The sequence below is a fragment of the Tachypleus tridentatus genome, chromosome 10 (assembly GCF_004210375.1).
Source record: "Tachypleus tridentatus isolate NWPU-2018 chromosome 10, ASM421037v1, whole genome shotgun sequence".
NCBI classification, from domain to species: Eukaryota; Metazoa; Arthropoda; class Merostomata; order Xiphosura; family Limulidae; genus Tachypleus; species Tachypleus tridentatus.
In genome coordinates this window covers 101,493,921-101,515,408 of record NC_134834.1, presented here as the reverse complement: position 1 = coordinate 101,515,408, position 21,488 = coordinate 101,493,921, and the positions used below count along the sequence as shown (strand labels likewise).

At 30.9% G+C, this 21,488-nt stretch overlaps 1 protein-coding gene across 3 annotated transcripts in view; it reads left to right on the top strand.

Annotated features, from left to right (window-relative positions):
• Positions 1-21,488, top strand: part of LOC143229968 (dihydroxyacetone phosphate acyltransferase-like) — a 96,952-nt gene that overhangs the window by 58,936 nt on the left and 16,528 nt on the right. For all 3 annotated transcript variants that reach the window (XM_076462868.1, XM_076462866.1, XM_076462867.1), the window contains exons 7-9: positions 8-138; positions 8,889-9,121; positions 10,464-10,745. In XM_076462868.1, coding sequence (XP_076318983.1) covers positions 8-138; positions 8,889-9,121; positions 10,464-10,745 — 646 coding nt within the window. The remainder of the gene's footprint in view (positions 1-7; positions 139-8,888; positions 9,122-10,463; positions 10,746-21,488) is intronic.

Sequence of the window (21,488 nt, the reverse complement as noted above, 5' to 3'; positions counted from 1 at the left end):
TCCCCAGGGTTTGATCAAAGCAAGGAGTATTCTCAGAGATAATTTCGGTTCAATCTTCATGCACATTGGAGATCCAGTGTCTGTTCGAGAATTTTGTGGAAAACAAATTGACCGTAGTTTACACAATTTACAGCCTAGGTAAAAATATTTCACCTAATATTAAATCATTGAAAAATCCTTTTATCATTTAATTTGCTTGATTCTTGTTAAATTTTAAATTAAATTGAATATAATTAATTTACACCATATCATGAAAATTAGACAAAATTTGAATCTAACAAAATTTCATTTCCATGAAGTAATTACTGATTTGGTATCTTTGGAAACTTGTAGATTGTGTAACATCATGTTTTTTAATAACTTTTCTATACTCAAAATATAACTCACTTTCTTCACTGTAACATTATTTATTTTCATTGTTTTATGTTTAATAATTATACTTCCCTTTGTTTCTTGGGTTTTCTTGAGTGGTTATCATTCTTTAGAAATATAATATTTTAATGTAAAGTATCAGAAAAAAATAATTAATTTATTCACACTTCTGTAGCTTGAGAAAACTTTATATGCTAGTTGCTTAAAGTTTATAAAGGAAAAATAACTTGCATTCACACATAAGGAAACCATAAAAAAATTTAATCCACAATAAAAGATCAGATTGGAATAAAATCCTGCTGTTTACATTTCTTTTCTCTAAGGGATACCTTAATTTTTTTGTTACTGTGGCTTTTCAGAGTAATAATGTTGCATTCCTCTGTAAAGATCTCAAGCTGATACATATCATTTAGCATATTCTAATTATTTCTGACATTGTACCTTACCTCTTCTCATATAAATGCTACTTTTGCTCAGTGCTGCCCTCTATATGAAAAATGTTTTGCATGCCACAAGCCTTAAAACACCCAGCTACCCTGTGATCAATGTGGTTCACTGTGTCTTTGCATGTAAGTCATTATGTAACGACCCTTTACCAGTAGAAGTGTAACACGTCTAATGCACAACTCCCTCTGTTTGGGTTCTACAAAACTAGCACTTCTTGTTTGATAGTGGTCTTATGGAGACATTGCATTTATTGCATATTTTTTTCTTTTTCTTTCAAATTAGTGCTATCACATTTTAAATACGTTTTTCTACAATTTTTTTCATATAATTTATCATCAAGAAAATATACCTTTATTATGTTAAATTTCTTCCTTGTATCTCATGGTCAACTCACTATTTTGTGTCATAACTTTAGCTACGATTATCACTACTTTGGAGCCTGGCATGGCCTAACGCGTTAAGGCATGCGCCAGTAATCTGAGGGTCGCTGGTTCGCCGAGTCGCTAAACATGCTCGCCCTCCCAGCCGTGGAGGCGTTATAATGTGATGGTCAATCCCACTATTCATTGGTAAAAGAGTAACCCAAGAGTTGGCGGTGGGTGGTGATGACTAGCTGCCTTCCCTCTAGTCTTACACTGCTAAATTAGGGACTGCTAGCACAGATAGCCCTCAGTATCTTTGTGCGAAATTCCAAAAAAAACAAAAAAATCTACCTTGATTGTTGTAATACAGGCTTCAGATATGGTGGTCTCAACTGTGGATTGTTTGGCCACCTTTTACAAGAAGTTGAATTTTGTGTATCATCCCTTTTTTATCCACCAGTGTATAGGATTCTTCTATCCCTTTAGTGTCTGTTTGTGATTAGAAGAATGTCTGCATTTTATTTGTTTTTTTTCAATGCATTTTTTCCCATTTTGTGTGGATTTTGTTAATCCTACCTTAGCCTTAATGATATTTTCTCAGGTATGTTACAATTTTCTATAATGCTAGTTTCATATCATCTTTTTCCTGCTAAGCTACACTCCACCCTATCATTCTGTTACTTTGTCTTCCCTCCTCCTGTGTTTAAAGTATGTGCTGTACAGTTAATTTTTCAACTGAAAGTAAAGCTTGTGCCCAGCATGTCTCTTTGTCCACCAGGGGCTTCTGATCATTAAGCATTGCCTACTTATCAGGCCTTTGATTTTTTTCTTTACTTTCAGTAGTTGAGATTAGTGGAAAAATCCAGTACATCCTGTCCATTTATCCCGTGTTTAATTTTTCTGCTTTCATCTTCATTATGTTTCTGATTTATACAGGTCTTCATGACCCATGAATGTCTCTTTGTTTCTGTACGTATTTTTTTTATAGGTATTCCTAATCTTTGAAGTTGTATATAGAATCCATGAGGCAATGTTAAATATTTTCTTCCTTGTTTGCTCCTTTGTCTCAGCCTTCTCTCATACCTTACTCTATACCTGCTTCCTGTCATTCACCCTTCTAGCATTTACCTGTTCCTTGATCCAAGGGTCTGTTGTTTGACTTGCAGTCATATTATATTCACTTTCAACAGTTCCAGTTCCTATCTGGTATTGTTTGGCGCAGTAATGACGTGCTTATCCAATTTTTTTAACAGTAGTGGGAGTTCATTCTAAAGCATTGGGTGATTAAGGGCTTGTCAGGTTGACTTTCTTTCCTCTCCCCTTTCTTCTTTGTGTCTGTATCTGATATCCTTTCAAGAAGGCTGGGTACTGGCATCCTGTGATCTTTCTTTACTGTTTTACCATGGAATCTCTTTTACTTTTCAGTGAGCTTTTTTCTCCAGGTATGTGGATGTCTCGGATGCTACCTGCATGTTTCCATTTCTTATCAGTCATGATCCTATCATCAATTTTCCCCAGTGAGATTTTATTTTAGTTTTATGCTTTACCTTTTGGGCTTCACCTCCATATGTGTTATGTTGAATGGTCAATATTTTGGCTTGGCTTATGCATGCTCAAAGGTTGTATTTCTGTCATTACATAGATAACTAAGTGGCTTATGTGCATTTTCTTCTGTGGAGGTTGCAAGTCTAATGGAGTCTTGTTTGGGATCCCTTGGATTTCCCAGTCACTCTTCTCATTTCTCTTCTTGATGATCTCCATTGGTGGGTGAATATGGACAACACTATGGTAGGAGTACTGCTTCCTTCTCCTCATCCAGGTTTGCATCTTCTCACCAGTTCTTGTCTCCAGGGTTGGAGAGAGGGAAGTAGGGGTTGATCAGCAGTTGGTTTCTAGACAGTGGTCTGAAAGAGAAACATTATACTGTATCAATATTTTGAAACTTTTGAAAGTGCAACATGCTTTGGATCATATTCTTCTTATTGTGTGAAATAGGCTTGTCTTTATCCCTAAAGATACTTCTACTATTGGATCATATTCTTCTTATTGTGTGAAATAGGCTTGTCTTTATCCATAAAGATACTTCTACTATTGGATCATATTTTTCTTATTGTATGAAATAGGCTTGTCTTTATCCCTTAAGATACTTCTACTATTGGATCTTGTTTCAATCACCAAGGAGGCACCAATTCTTATTCCTTTTGTGGTTGAATGTTGAAGCTACATTATTGGGCTCACATACTGCAGACAGGTTTAATCTCATGTCATCTTCTAGGTGACTTCAACATTGTGGCAAATCATTTTAATCCTCATGGAATGGTTCCTCAACCCTCAGGGTTTCTTGTGGCTTTACAGTCACTAAAATACTCATGTAAATACTTTTGTTACTTCCCTCAACATCAAGTTGCCTTCTTTTTTTTCTTTGATCTCTGCCAGTTCCTTGTCCACAGGCCCTAGCAATGGATGCCCTTTGTCTGGAATGGACCAAGCAGTACCTTAATGCTTACACTCCCATCCAACTTTTTTTTTCCAAGGATGATTTTGGTTACCCATTCCATGTTATATCCTTCTGAATGCTCCTTACTGGCTAGCACAGCCTTGGTTCCAAATTACCCCTCCTGTCTTCACTCCATTTCTCCTCTCCATTCCTATTTATACAGATGGTTCAAAATCAGGTGACAGTGTGGGCTCTGCCATGGTTTGTTGTGGTTCGGTGGTTGCACACAGAATCCCCTCTACAGCTTCTGTGTTCACTGCTGAACTGTATGCCATGGATCACATAGAAGCTACGCAGTACTCAAACTGCACTACTTATACTGACTCGCTTAGTTCTCTACTGGACCTGGAATCACTTCACATTGGTTCACATCCTGTTCTCACCGATATGCAAAACCTACTGGCCCATTTCTCTTTAACATCTACTTCTATCCAGTTTTTCTGGGTACCGAGCCACATTGGTATTTACGGGAATGAGCTCAGTGACACTGCAGCTTAGTCTATCTGCTCTGGCACTTTCACCAGTGTGCCTGCCCCATACATGGACTATGGTCCTGTATTCAAGGCTCAGCTCCATGCCAGCTGGAAGTAGACTTGGAGTGAGCAACGCAAAAACAAGCTTTTCCAAATAAAACCCTATATTGGACTTTGGCCATCTTGCTTCTGTAAGGATTGGAAAGAGGAAGTTGTTCTAACTAGACTACGCATTGGTCACAGTTTTATAATTCATTGTTTTCTTTCATCTGGAACTGATGCACCAGTGTGTAGTTTGTGTAACACTCAGATCACAATAAGCCACATTTTACTGTCTTGCTGTTATGACTCTCAATGATTGCACCACTTTAAACATGTTCTGTCCCAAGGTTTGTCCATAACGTTAGACAATGTTATTGGTGATGGTGATACTGTCCATCTTGGTAATGTTTTTAGTTTTTTAAAGGGCATTAATCTTTTTATTGCCATTTAAGATTTTTTAATTTATACATTACACCTTTTTAATGTGGCTCCATTTTAAAAATCATAGTTCATCTAGTTCGATTTGAAATTAGAAACTGGCTGTAACATTAAATAACTCGAAACTAGGACTTGAAAGGCCAACTTAGGTGACTAACGCTGCTGTTTGAACTACCCGTTTGTCATCCTGGCAAGTTAATATTATAATCTTGCTACACATCTTTTAAAACCTTTTTTATTACTTTCCTTTTTGAAAATGGCCATAATGTGAAATAACTCAGAACCAGGACTGGAAAGACCAAATTCAGGTGTCAAACGGTGGTTTTGTATTTACCTGTTAGTTTTCTGGTGAGTTATGATAATTGCAGTTACGCTACAGAAAGTCCTTTACAATTTGAATTATATAGTTTTTCTCTTAATGTTGTAGAGTAGATGTAAACAGGTTTTATGCTATTTATGTGTTTGTTTGTTTTTTTAATCTTTGTTTTGTTTTACCTTAATTTCCTTATATGAATTTTACTAAATTTACTTTTAACTTTTTACCAGATGTTTGGCACAGATAGCCTAGCTGCTCTGTGCCATAAAATACTAAATTAACCAACCAACCAACCAACCAACCATTTCTCCTTATTAACCTTGGGCACTGGTTCTTCATCCTGCCATTCATATGCTCCAACTTTTTATATCCCTTGTGAAGAAGTCTCGATTGTCTGTGCCCAACCTGTTTGCCTCTCATCCATTGCAGTTTATCAGTGTCAGTAGAATACCTTTTGCTATTGATCATTAAGCCATGGGTTTCCCATTTTGACCAACTGCTCTTCTTCTTATGGATTTTCTTACACTTCTTATTTGGCTGTTGGGTTATGGGTCTTTTAGCTCTTTCATTTCAGGTTGCCAAGCAGCCTTGTCCAAGAAATTTCATTTTTCCAGATGTTTTGTTTTCCTCTCTTACAATTTCCCTTTAATTGAGTTCCATCTAGTTTCATCTACCTTTTTGTCAGGTGGTTCTTCTGAACTGAAATGTTAGTGTTGTTCTTCATTGTCTCAAACTTCTCCTTTCCCTTTCTTACTTTATTTAGCCTGTGGGTGTCATTGTCTCAATGTTTCTTGTACTCTGTTCCATTCCACATATATTCTTTATCCATATCTGTCTTTCCTGCCAAAGTCTACAGTGACTTGTGAGGGAAACACTTAATTCATGCTTAATTTCTCTTCTCTTCTTTTCCCACATGTACTGCCATGCTCATTATTGTTATATTACCTGCACAGCCATCTTCCAAGTTCTCAATCTCATGTTTTCATACTGAAGAACATTTCCTTCTTATGTGACCTCACTCTTTCTACCTTCAAAGGTTAGATTCATCAGCTCATTTAATTGGCAAATTTTTCCTTATCTGTTTCTTCCCACAGTTGGTTCCAGGTGTCATTGCATCCAGTAGGGCATCTTACCTTTTCCCTTGGCATTTCATCTCTGTCATTAGTTGGAGGAAATTCTTTAGTTGGGCATATGGATGATATCTCATCTATTTATTTCCCACTAGCTTCATGAGGTGGCTGTTTCTTCCTTGTTGAGGTACTGTCTTTTGTCTGTTACCATTCTTCAAACATTGGTTTGACTGTGACTTAGTAAATTATATTTTTCTTTATATTACATCTACTTGCAGTAGTATGCCCTCTTTAGGTCCTGCATTCTACTCAAGAGCAAGTATTGCCTATCCAGATACACTACTTATCTATCCAGTTCAAAAATTCACACTGTATGGCCAACAATAAGTCATACTGAGGTATATTATTTGGCATCTAGTGTCTCAGTTGCTACACCTACATGTAGTGTATCCTGTAGGTTGTTGTTATGTAGTCCAGGCTCTGAATGTTCTGGTGATACATGTACTCCAACCTTTATGTGGTCCCACTTGGAGGATGATGTTGCACTGGTTACATACAACTGCTCTTTGTGCTATGCCTGAATGAGGTTGGGCCCTAGAGGATGATATTGCTTAGAGTAGCTTGGCAAAACTGGAACATCCTACCAAAGTTTTCTTTTGTTGAAGGCTAATCTCACCATTTTTGATATACACATAAGGTCAGTAATGCATGCTGTTGAGATGGGGTGTTCCACAAGGTCCTTAGAAGTTTTGCCTCATGCTGTTTTGCTTCATTCACATGCCTGTTTCAGACTCTACTAACATTTGGACTTTCATGAGTAAAGCAGAAGGGAATTGCTGCCATGTGCAGCCATCATTTTGATTGAACAAATCAGGAGTAGTCTGCTTTTCAAAACAGGGTTTTCATAGCCATCCATTAATTTATCTCTGGTGTCAACATTTCTCTGAACATTCTGTTGTATTTCTCACCCAAATTACTTCTAATGGAGTATGAGAGCTCTTCCCACTTACCATTTCCTATCTTCTGAGGTGGTAGACCAGGGAGGAAACCACCTAACTGCCATTACTTCCTCATAATACAGAGGGTGGTGGTGTTCTGCTGGTGTAGTTTGTGCAGATCTATTATTCATGCACTCTGCTTCTGTGCAGTGGATCCTGAAGGTTGATGTTTCATGTTTATGCACTCCAGCTTTTGTGCAGTCCTATCTGGGTGATGATGTCGCACATATATCACAATAGCATATTCCATTAATTTGAGTAGATCTGTCACATTGCCGTTTACATCTGTAATTAGGCTCTCTTTCGTCCAATCACTGACTGGATGTTGTTTACCAGTTAGTGATTTGGATTAAAACTTGACTAATCAATATAAATTCTCACACATGTATTGGTCATGATTCCTCATCCTTCCTTGGTCATGGATGTTGCTTTGTGCAATGTAGTATGTCCCAGAGATTTATGTTACATGGATCTGGCTCAAATTTCCCCAGCTGTGTAGTTGCTTGAAGTGTTGGCCAGTCATCCATGTGCTCCAGCTTCTGTGTAGTCATATCTTGAGGATAATGTTGTAAGAGGCAAATGTTGTCCTTTTGGTTCTCTGCATCAGGGAGATGTTGTACATAGTGGAAATGGCTCAATTAGTTTTGGAATTGAAGTGAACCTACATATTGACACATCCCTTCCTACATTGTTGTTCAGTTGTTGGGTTTCCATATGATTGGTGTTGGTTGGGGTTTAACACGTGTCCTGTTTAGAACAAGGTTTGGAAATTTTTTATTCAGTTCTACTCTGGGTGAAGACTCTTCCTACTGCTGGTTGGATTATGTATGCCTAATGCTGCCTGTTTTTGGATTGGAGTTGTGAGTATGGACTGTCTCATCCTACCCACTCTACACCATGAAACATTCATTTCAGTTTTTTTGATCATCAAATCTTTGGCTGAGCCTCTACTTCCATTCTTATCCTGGATTGTGATTGTAGTGGGATGTGGAGTTGCAACCATCTGGTTTTTGCCTCATTCATTGGATGAATATACCACCTAAGTGGGTAAATAGTATACCTGGTTCGGAAGTGAAGAGTTCTTTTACTTGTGTTCCTCTCTGAATAGGGTTTCACACCCTGTACATGTTCTTCAGACAATTTTGAGGAGGTTCATCTATATCCCTTGCATCAGCCCCTCCTTCTTTTCAGTGTGGAATTCTAGCTTTTATGTAAAATGAGGTAAGGTACCATGCCAGAAGTTATTTTCTTACATTGAAAATATATTTCTCAAAGGTACATACCTCCTTTCACACTTCAATCTTTTATCTCCACTTAAAATTGGTGCATAATCTCAAAGTGATGGTTAAGTAGAATTGAATAGAGGGAGTCATGTGTCGCACTGTTATTGGTGAATGGTTGTCACATGATGATTTACATGCAGAAACACAGTGAACCATGTTGATCATTAGGCAGGTGGGAGTTTTGAGGTTTGTGGCATATAAAATAGCTTTATGTACACAGGACAGTACTAATTGAGAGTAGTTGTTGTGTAAGTACCTATCAAAAATATATTTTTAGTGTAGGAAGACATACTTCATTGGTTTTGTTTCTTGTATTTATTTTAAATACTCGTATATTTATGAAATTGTTTCTTTTTATTATTTTACTGACATGAGAAGTACATGGTTCTATTGTGCTAAGTCAGCTACAGTTTGATACTCCGAGAACACATGAATGAATTTTGAATATTTAACTTTCCTCGCTTTCTAGTGTGTAGGTATGATTTTTAGTAAAACAATTTGGTGTATTTGATGCATCTTCTATAAATGGAGATTATATTATTGTTATTTTCATGGTTATACTAAACTCGTATGTTTTATTCTCTGGTCAGGTTCAAGTTTGCACTGACACCTGTGGAGCAGCAGGTGACCATGGATCTATCAGTACATATTATCAGAACTCACCAAAGAAATCTAGTTTTGTCACATTTTCCATTGGTGTGTTTGGTGATGGGTGATCATCTGAGGGAGGAGCGTTGTGGTGCTACTGTAGAGAATGTGATAGCACGAGTAGCATGGTTGGAAGAATTAGTTAACCAAACAGGAGCTTGCATAACAAGTCCAGGTATAGTAGAGGTGAATGTGTAAGAAAAACTACAAGAGAACTTTCCCCTGTAAATGTGTCAATACCTACAAGAAAAGTATATTCTGTACAAATAAAACTACAGTTAGTAGAACTTTCTGTTGTTGTGACTACTTTTTGAGATATTTTTTCCAAAGATACTGTGCAGTGAAAGACTTGCTAAAATAATTTCTGAATGTATATATTTTAAATATATCTGATTTCTTCAAACTGGATTCAGTGTTAACTTATGGATTACCACTTGGACAGGTGATGAAGAAATTTTAAATTATAAAAAAAATTCAGTAAGTGGTATGACTCGTATATAACATTAAAATTAATTTCAGCTACATAGCATTATCTAAATGTTATAGATGTTAGCTGCAAAGTTTGTATAATTTAAATAGAAGGACTGTATACTTCTATTTAAGGAAGAAGTGTTTCTTTAATATTTTTGGCTACCACTAATTAACAAGAATAGATATAATTAATAGAGATTAGATGTTAATAGTCCTAATGATACTTGCTGTTTATTTGTGATAATTTTCCATGTCTGTATTTATAAGTGGATCTGCTTAACATTTATTTCTCAGTCAGTCTCCAGCTGTCACCTTTATTTTACTGTAACAATACTTAGGTGTAGTTTTTCGTGACCATTTGTAAAGCAAGACATCTCTAACACTTTTCATAATGATTTCATTTTCAGCCATGTTCCACCAGAAGTGAGACACACTTACATTGAAAAATATGCAAAAACACATCCTGGATGCCCAGGTGACCTTTATGACCTCATTCCACTCCTTATATATATCACTCATTCAGTTACATCATCAGTCACAGATTATCCATGAAGAAGAATGGTCCATCTTTCAGAAGCACTCAGTTTATTTTGTTTTATCATTTCACATAGGTTTTTAATGTCTGTTATTTTGAGTTAATTACTCTTTAGCATGCGTTTGTTTACTGTGAAATGCAAAACTATACAATGGGCTACTTCTGCCCATCAAGAGTATTGAAACATGATTTTTTAGTGGCATAAGCCCACTAACTTATCATTGAGCTACAAAGGTTGTGTATTCAACTTTTATTGTGAAATTTAATCACTCAAAATCCAAGTAGATAAAATTTTGTATCTGTACTTTGCCTAATCCACACAAAGTGCTCAGATTATATGTTTTTTTATTGTTTCACGTTAAGACTTCTTGAACCTACATGTTTTTTGGGCATCAGTGAAACCTGTATTCAGTAAGACTTCTTGATTCTACATGTTTTTTCAACATCACTGAAATCCGTACCTAATTATGTAAAGTTATTGGTACTAAACATTTCTTATTTTGGTTCATAGATGGTGTTACAAGATGGGATCAAGTCCAGCAACAGATTTGCATTCACTCTAATCTCTTTACTGTTACATCAGACATGAAAGTAGAACTTACCCATTCAGAGTCAGAATCAACCCATCCATCTGATACTTTTCATTCATTAAAATTGTCAACCAAAGTTATTGAGAAAGCTCTGCCATATCTAGCTATTTATCATTATGGAAACCAGGTTTTACAGGTTCTGGTTCATTATGCCATGGTGGCCTTGATTATTGTTACAACTAACACGTCGTGCTTATCTCTAGGTAAGTGGGGAAGAACTAATAATTATTATGAACTTAAAAATAATTAGAAAAACATTAAACTGTCTAAAGAGTATTAACTTATTCTTAACAGTTCTTACAAAAACTAATTCGTGTAGACATGAAAAAACATTTTAAAATTTACTAACTGAAGTAGCTTGTTTGAAAGGTTGTATCTCACAGTTGAATATCATTTCCTAGTCATTCAACAGTTTGCTTTTTTCCCTGAAAAACTTACTGTTAAGTACTATTTGTAGATGATAACAGGTTTCCACTGTTTTATTTCAATGAAGGTGGGTGTAGGAGGTCAGTTGTATTTGGGTTTTGAGTGTTTCTTGTGACACTGGTACTACTGTTTAAACCTTGATGGAATGAACAGTAACAGATTAAGAAATGGTTTGTATCTCTCCTTTTATTTAGTTAAATAAAAATCAGGTAATGCAATAATAACTTAATAATACAGTGAAAATCTTTCACAGGACTTGCACATGAGCAGCACATTGGTAATTTAATTCAGTAGTGTGACTTGAGCTTTACGGGCCCCGAGTGATATATAACTTATTATGTCATGGATAGCAGTTAGAACTGTTTAAAGAACATTAAAACAAGTAAAAATTAATTATTAATAGATGTCTACTGTTACAAGCTTGAAGTTACTCTAAATAAACTAATTTAGTTTCATGTTACAATTTGAAGTCATTCTAGAAATTAGAAAGGTTAATTTAGATTTTTGTTTATTTGTGGTTACAAGGTTGATCAAATTGATTGATTTCATTTTGAGTTAGGGTAAAGAAAATAACAGATAAACTATAAAGTAGAGAAACATGTTTGAAATGTATTTAGAAGGAAATTGAGATGATGAAAACTGTGTTTAATCTTCACATGAAAATTACTTTGCACACAGAGTATTCAAACAAATACTCAATATATTTATAGAAAAATCTTTATTTGATTGAAAATACTTCACAAAAATATGATTTTTTTCTATGTGAAATACTTAAAATGTTAACTGAAAGACTGCCAAATTTTGTGAAGATATACTGTATGTAAAGTTAGAACTATTAAATCTGAAGACTTTAACCAAATTTTGTGAAGATATACTGTATGTAAAGTTAGAACTATTAAATCTGAAGACTTTAACCAAATTTTGTGAAGATATACTGTATGTAAAGTTAGAACTATTAAATCTAAAGACTTTAACCAAATTTTGTGAAGATATACTGTATGTAAAGTTAGAACTATTAAATCTGAAGACTTTAACCAAATTTTGTGAAGATATACTGTATGTAAAGTTAGAACTATTAAATCTAAAGACTTTAACCAAATTTTGTGAAGATATACTGTATGTAAAGTTAGAACTATTAAATCTAAAGACTTTAACCAAATTTTGTGAAGATATACTGTATGTAAAGTTAGAACTATTAAATCTAAAGACTTTAACCAAATTTTGTGAAGATATACTGTATGTAAAGTTAGAACTATTAAATCTAAAGACTTTAACCAAATTTTGTGAAGATATACTGTATGTAAAGTTAGAACTATTAAATCTAAAGACTTTAACCAAATTTTGTGAAGATATACTGTATGTAAAGTTAGAACTATTAAATCTGAAGACTTTAACCAAATTTTGTGAAGATATACTGTATGTAAAGTTAGAACTATTAAATCTAAAGACTTTAACCAAATTTTGTGAAGATATACTGTATGTAAAGTTAGAACTATTAAATCTAAAGACTTTAACCAAATTTTGTGAAGATATACTGTATGTAAAGTTAGAACTATTAAATCTAAAGACTTTAACCAAATTTTGTGAAGATATACTGTATGTAAAGTTAGAACTATTAAATCTGAAGACTTTAATCAAATTTTGTGAAGATATACTGTATGTAAAGTTAGAACTATTAAATCTAAAGACTTTAACCAAATTTTGTGAAGATATACTGTATGTAAAGTTAGAACTATTAAATCTAAAGACTTTAACCAAATTTTGTGAAGATATACTGTATGTAAAGTTAGAACTATTAAATCTAAAGACTTTAACCAAATTTTGTGAAGATATACTGTATGTAAAGTTAGAACTATTAAATCTGAAGACTTTAACCAAATTTTGTGAAGATATACTGTATGTAAAGTTAGAACTATTAAATCTGAAGACTTTAACCAAATTTTGTGAAGATATACTGTATGTAAAGTTAGAACTATTAAATCTAAAGACTTTAACCAAATTTTGTGAAGATTTACTGTATGTAAAGTTAGAACTATTAAATCTAAAGACTTTAACCAAATTTTGTGAAGATATACTGTATGTAAAGTTAGAACTATTAAATCTAAAGACTTTAACCAAATTTTGTGAAGATATACTGTATGTAAAGTTAGAACTATTAAATCTGAAGACTTTAACCAAATTTTGTGAAGATATACTGTATGTAAAGTTAGAACTATTAAATCTAAAGACTTTAACCAAATTTTGTGAAGATATACTGTATGTAAAGTTAGAACTATTAAATCTAAAGACTTTAAGCAAATTTTGTGAAGATATACTGTATGTAAAGTTAGAACTATTAAATCTAAATACTTTAACCAAATTTTGTGAAGATATACTGTATGTAAAGTTAGAACTATTAAATCTGAAGACTTTAACCAAATTATGTGAAGATATACTGTATGTAAAGTTAGAACTATTAAATCTAAAGACTTTAACCAAATTTTGTGAAGATATACTGTATGTAAAGTTAGAACTATTAAATCTGAAGACTTTAACCAAATTTTGTGAAGATACACTGTATGTAAAGTTAGAACTATTAAATCTAAAGACTTTAACCAAATTTTGTGAAGATATACTGTATGTAAAGTTAGAACTATTAAATCTGAAGACTTTAACCAAATTTTGTGAAGATATACTGTATGTAAAGTTAGAACTATTAAATCTAAAGACTTTAACCAAATTTTGTGAAGATATACTGTATGTAAAGTTAGAACTATTAAATCTGAAGACTTTAACCAAATTTTGTGAAGATTTACTGTATGTAAAGTTAGAACTATTAAATCTGAAGACTTTAACCAAATTTTGTGAAGATATACTGTATGTAAAGTTAGAACTATTAAATCTAAAGACTTTAACCAAATTTTGTGAAGATATACTGTATGTAAAGTTAGAACTATTAAATCTAAAGACTTTAACCAAATTTTGTGAAGATTTACTGTATGTAAAGTTAGAACTATTAAATCTGAAGACTTTAACCAAATTTTGTGAAGATCTACTGTGCATTAAAGTTAGAACTATTAAATCTGAAGACTTTAACCAAATTTTGTGAAGATATACTGTATGTAAAGTTAGAACTATTAAATCTAAAGACTTTAACCAAATTTTGTGAAGATATACTGTACGTAAAGTTAGAACTATTAAATCTGAAGACTTTAACCAAATTTTGTGAAGATATACTGTATGTAAAGTTAGAACTATTAAATCTGAAGACTTTAACCAAATTTTGTGAAGATATACTGTATGTAAAGTTAGAACTATTAAATCTAAAGACTTTAACCAAATTTTGTGAAGATATACTGTACGTAAAGTTAGAACTATTAAATCTGAAGACTTTAACCAAATTTTGTGAAGATATACTGTATGTAAAGTTAGAACTATTAAATCTGAAGACTTTAACCAAATTTTGTGAAGATATACTGTATGTAAAAGTTAGAACTATTAAATCTGAAGACTTTAACCAAATTTTGTGAAGATATACTGTATGTAAAGTTAGAACTATTAAATCTAAAGACTTTAACCAAATTTTGTGAAGATATACTGTATGTAAAGTTAGAACTATTAAATCTAAAGACTTTAACCAAATTTTGTGAAGATATACTGTATGTAAAGTTAGAACTATTAAATCTAAAGACTTTAACCAAATTTTGTGAAGATATACTGTATGTAAAGTTAGAACTATTAAATCTGAAGACTTTAACCAAATTTTGTGAAGATATACTGTATGTAAAGTTAGAACTATTAAATCTGAAGACTTTAACCAAATTTTGTGAAGATATACTGTATGTAAAGTTAGAACTATTAAATCTGAAGACTTTAACCAAATTTTGTGAAGATATACTGTATGTAAAGTTAGAACTATTAAATCTGAAGACTTTAACCAAATTTTGTGAAGATATACTGTATGTAAAGTTAGAACTATTAAATCTGAAGACTTTAACCAAATTTTGTGAAGATATACTGTATGTAAAGTTAGAACTGTTAAATCTGAAGACTTTAACCAAATTTTGTGAAGATATACTGTATGTAAAGTTAGAACTATTAAATCTGAAGACTTTAACCAAATTTTGTGAAGATATACTGTATGTAAAGTTAGAACTGTTAAATCTGAAGACTTTAACCAAATTTTGTGAAGATATACTGTATGTAAAGTTAGAACTATTAAATCTGAAGACTTTAACCAAATTTTGTGAAGATATACTGTATGTAAAGTTAGAACTGTTAAATCTGAAGACTTTAACCAAATTTTGTGAAGATATACTGTATGTAAAGTTAGAACTATTAAATCTGAAGACTTTAACCAAATTTTGTGAAGATATACTGTATGTAAAGTTAGAACTATTAAATCTAAAGACTTTAACCAAATTTTGTGAAGATATACTGTATGTAAAGTTAGAACTATTAAATCTAAAGACTTTAACCAAATTTTGTGAAGATATACTGTATGTAAAGTTAGAACTATTAAATCTAAAGATTTTAACCAAATTTTGTGAAGATATACTGTATGTAAAGTTAGAACTATTAAATCTGAAGACTTTAACCAAATTTTGTGAAGATATACTGTATGTAAAGTTAGAACTATTAAATCTAAAGACTTTAACCAAATTTTGTGAAGATTTACTGTATGTAAAGTTAGAACTATTAAATCTAAAGACTTTAACCAAATTTTGTGAAGATATACTGTATGTAAAGTTAGAACTATTAAATCTAAAGACTTTAACCAAATTTTGTGAAGATATACTGTATGTAAAGTTAGAACTATTAAATCTGAAGACTTTAACCAAATTTTGTGAAGATATACTGTATGTAAAGTTAGAACTATTAAATCTAAAGACTTTAACCAAATTTTGTGAAGATATACTGTATGTAAAGTTAGAACTATTAAATCTAAAGACTTTAACCAAATTTTGTGAAGATATACTGTATGTAAAGTTAGAACTATTAAATCTGAAGACTTTAACCAAATTTTGTGAAGATATACTGTATGTAAAGTTAGAACTATTAAATCTAAAGACTTTAACCAAATTTTGTGAAGATATACTGTATGTAAAGTTAGAACTATTAAATCTAAAGACTTTAACCAAATTTTGTGAAGATATACTGTATGTAAAGTTAGAACTATTAAATCTAAAGACTTTAACCAAATTTTGTGAAGATTTACTGTATGTAAAGTTAGAACTATTAAATCTGAAGACTTTAACCAAATTTTGTGAAGATCTACTGTAAGTAAAGTTAGAACTATTAAATCTGAAGACTTTAACCAAATTTTGTGAAGATATACTGTATGTAAAGTTAGAACTATTAAATCTAAAGACTTTAACCAAATTTTGTGAAGATATACTGTAAATAAAAAGTTAGAACTATTAAATCTGAAGACTTTAACCAAATTTTGTGAAGATATACTGTATGTAAAGTTAGAACTATTAAATCTGAAGACTTTAACCAAATTTTGTGAAGATATACTGTATGTAAAGTTAGAACTATTAAATCTAAAGACTTTAACCAAATTTTGTGAAGATATACTGTACGTAAAGTTAGAACTATTAAATCTGAAGACTTTAACCCAAATTTTGTGAAGATATACTGTACGTAAAGTTAGAACTATTAAATCTGAAGACTTTAACCAAATTTTGTGAAGATATACTGTATGTAAAGTTAGAACTATTAAATCTGAAGACTTTAACCAAATTTTGTGAAGATATACTGTATGTAAAGTTAGAACTATTAAATCTAAAGACTTTAACCAAATTTTGTGAAGATATACTGTATGTAAAGTTAGAACTATTAAATCTAAAGACTTTAACCAAATTTTGTGAAGATATACTGTATGTAAAGTTAGAACTATTAAATCTAAAGACTTTAACCAAATTTTGTGAAGATATACTGTATGTAAAGTTAGAACTATTAAATCTGAAGACTTTAACCAAATTTTGTGAAGATATACTGTATGTAAAGTTAGAACTATTAAATCTGAAGACTTTAACCAAATTTTGTGAAGATATACTGTATGTAAAGTTAGAACTATTAAATCTGAAGACTTTAACCAAATTTTGTGAAGATATACTGTATGTAAAGTTAGAACTATTAAATCTGAAGACTTTAACCAAATTTTGTGAAGATATACTGTATGTAAAGTTAGAACTATTAAATCTGAAGACTTTAACCAAATTTTGTGAAGATATACTGTATGTAAAGTTAGAACTGTTAAATCTGAAGACTTTAACCAAATTTTGTGAAGATATACTGTATGTAAAGTTAGAACTATTAAATCTGAAGACTTTAACCAAATTTTGTGAAGATATACTGTATGTAAAGTTAGAACTGTTAAATCTGAAGACTTTAACCAAATTTTGTGAAGATATACTGTATGTAAAGTTAGAACTATTAAATCTGAAGACTTTAACCAAATTTTGTGAAGATATACTGTATGTAAAGTTAGAACTGTTAAATCTGAAGACTTTAACCAAATTTTGTGAAGATATACTGTATGTAAAGTTAGAACTATTAAATCTGAAGACTTTAACCAAATTTTGTGAAGATATACTGTATGTAAAGTTAGAACTATTAAATCTGAAGACTTTAACCAAATTTTGTGAAGATATACTGTATGTAAAGTTAGAACTATTAAATCTAAAGACTTTAACCAAATTTTGTGAAGATATACTGTATGTAAAGTTAGAACTATTAAATCTGAAGACTTTAACCGAATTTTGTGAAGATATACTGTATGTAAAGTTAGAACTATTAAATCTGAAGACTTTAACCAAATTTTGTGAAGATATACTGTATGTAAAGTTAGAACTATTAAATCTGAAGACTTTAACCAAATTTTGTGAAGATATACTGTATGTAAAGTTAGAACTATTAAATCTAAAGACTTTAACCAAATTTTGTGAAGATATACTGTATGTAAAGTTAGAACTATTAAATCTAAAGACTTTAACCAAATTTTGTGAAGATATACTGTATGTAAAGTTAGAACTATTAAATCTAAAGATTTTAACCAAATTTTGTGAAGATATACTGTATGTAAAGTTAGAACTATTAAATCTGAAGACTTTAACCAAATTTTGTGAAGATATACTGTATGTAAAGTTAGAACTATTAAATCTAAAGACTTTAACCAAATTTTGTGAAGATTTACTGTATGTAAAGTTAGAACTATTAAATCTAAAGACTTTAACCAAATTTTGTGAAGATATACTGTATGTAAAGTTAGAACTATTAAATCTAAAGACTTTAACCAAATTTTGTGAAGATATACTGTATGTAAAGTTAGAACTATTAAATCTGAAGACTTTAACCAAATTTTGTGAAGATATACTGTATGTAAAGTTAGAACTATTAAATCTAAAGACTTTAACCAAATTTTGTGAAGATATACTGTATGTAAAGTTAGAACTATTAAATCTGAAGACTTTAACCAAATTTTGTGAAGATATACTGTATGTAAAGTTAGAACTATTAAATCTAAAGACTTTAACCAAATTTTGTGAAGATATACTGTATGTAAAGTTAGAACTATTAAATCTAAAGACTTTAACCAAATTTTGTGAAGATTTACTGTATGTAAAGTTAGAACTATTAAATCTGAAGACTTTAACCAAATTTTGTGAAGATCTACTGTACGTAAAGTTAGAACTATTAAATCTGAAGACTTTAACCAAATTTTGTGAAGATATACTGTATGTAAAGTTAGAACTATTAAATCTAAAGACTTTAACCAAATTTTGTGAAGATATACTGTACGTAAAGTTAGAACTATTAAATCTGAAGACTTTAACCAAATTTTGTGAAGATATACTGTATGTAAAGTTAGAACTATTAAATCTGAAGACTTTAACCAAATTTTGTGAAGATATACTGTATGCGTAAAGTTAGAACTATTAAATCTAAAGACTTTAACCAAATTTTGTGAAGATATACTGTACGTAAAGTTAGAACTATTAAATCTGAAGACTTTAACCAAATTTTGTGAAGATATACTGTACGTAAAGTTAGAACTATTAAATCTGAAGACTTTAACCAAATTTTGTGAAGATATACTGTATGTAAAGTTAGAACTATTAAATCTGAAGACTTTAACCAAATTTTGTGAAGATATACTGTATGTAAAGTTAGAACTATTAAATCTAAAGACTTTAACCAAATTTTGTGAAGATATACTGTATGTAAAGTTAGAACTATTAAATCTAAAGACTTTAACCAAATTTTGTGAAGATATACTGTATGTAAAGTTAGAACTATTAAATCTAAAGACTTTAACCAAATTTTGTGAAGATATACTGTATGTAAAGTTAGAACTATTAAATCTGAAGACTTTAACCAAATTTTGTGAAGATATACTGTATGTAAAGTTAGAACTATTAAATCTGAAGACTTTAACCAAATTTTGTGAAGATATACTGTATGTAAAGTTAGAACTATTAAATCTGAAGACTTTAACCAAATTTTGTGAAGATATACTGTATGTAAAGTTAGAACTATTAAATCTGAAGACTTTAACCAAATTTTGTGAAGATATACTGTATGTAAAGTTAGAACTATTAAATCTGAAGACTTTAACCAAATTTTGTGAAGATATACTGTATGTAAAGTTAGAACTGTTAAATCTGAAGACTTTAACCAAATTTTGTGAAGATATACTGTATGTAAAGTTAGAACTATTAAATCTGAAGACTTTAACCAAATTTTGTGAAGATATACTGTATGTAAAGTTAGAACTGTTAAATCTGAAGACTTTAACCAAATTTTGTGAAGATATACTGTATGTAAAGTTAGAACTATTAAATCTGAAGACTTTAACCAAATTTTGTGAAGATATACTGTATGTAAAGTTAGAACTGTTAAATCTGAAGACTTTAACCAAATTTTGTGAAGATATACTGTATGTAAAGTTAGAACTATTAAATCTGAAGACTTTAACCAAATTTTGTGAAGATATACTGTATGTAAAGTTAGAACTATTAAATCTGAAGACTTTAACCAAATTTTGTGAAGATATACTGTATGTAAAGTTAGAACTATTAAATCTAAAGACTTTAACCAAATTTTGTGAAGATATACTGTATGTAAAGTTAGAACTATTAAATCTGAAGACTTTAACCGAATTTTGTGAAGATATACTGTATGTAAAGTTAGAACTGTTAAATCTGAAGACTTTAACCAAATTTTGTGAAGATATACTATATGTAAAGTTAGAACTATTAAATCTGAAGACTTTAACCAAATTTTGTGAAGATATACTGTATGTAAAGTTAGAACTGTTAAATCTGAAGACTTTAACCAAATTTTGTGAAGATATACTGTATGTAAAGTTAGAACTATTAAATCTGAAGACTTTAACCAAATTTTGTGAAGATATACTGTATGTAAAGTTAGAACTATTAAATCTGAAGACTTTAACCAAATTTTGTGAAGATATACTGTATGTAAAGTTAGAACTATTAAATCTAAAGACTTTAACCAAATTTTGTGAAGATATACTGTATGTAAAGTTAGAACTATTAAATCTGAAGACTTTAACCAAATTTTGTGAAGATATACTGTATGTAAAGTTAGAACTATTAAATCTGAAGACTTTAACCAAATTTTGTGAAGATATACTGTATGTAAAGTTAGAACTATTAAATCTAAAGACTTTAACCAAATTTTGTGAAGATATACTGTATGTAAAGTTAGAACTATTAAATCTAAAGACTTTAAACATGTACAAACAGATCATTTGGGTGGTTGATTTGATTGGTCTTGTAACCACCTTAAAAAATTAGGAAATAAATGTAAGTTTCCCTTTTTTTCATTATAGAATGACTGGAAATTATAACAAGAAACTACAAATGTTACTTCTACATATTTCAAATGATGTTACAGTACATATATTTCTTAATTTTTGTTTCATTGACCTTTGAACTGTGATGCCTATTAACATCTAAGATTTGTTTATTATAAAGTCAAAGCAATAATGTGCAAAAGCATAATTATGGTGAATCAACTTAACAGAAAACAATAAACAAATGTTGTTTCAGTAAGTATATGACTGCTTCAGAGAAGGAGAGGATGTCTGTAAATATATTGTAAAAATATGTTCAGTAATATAGCATGTGTAGAAACCAGTGTGTGTCATGTCACACATAATTTATCTTGATTTTTTTAAGTAGGAGCTATAAAATCCAAAATGTATTTACCTTGCTAGAATATTTGATTATCGTATCTCAGGACGGCTGGTATGGGTATTAACACCTTTACTAATAAAGCAGAGAACAACATTTTGACCTTCTTACATCATCTTCAGGTTAACATTTTTACTTTATGTGAGTTTCTCATCATTGTGGAGATTTGATTATTGTCTGCCCATTATTATTTTAGTTCCAGGGTGTCATGAAACCTTGTAAGTGAAGTGAGTGTTGGTATAATAAGCCTAAAGATGTAGTGTGGGATCACCTAGTCTAGAGACAACTTCATAAAATTTATCATGAAATTAAACA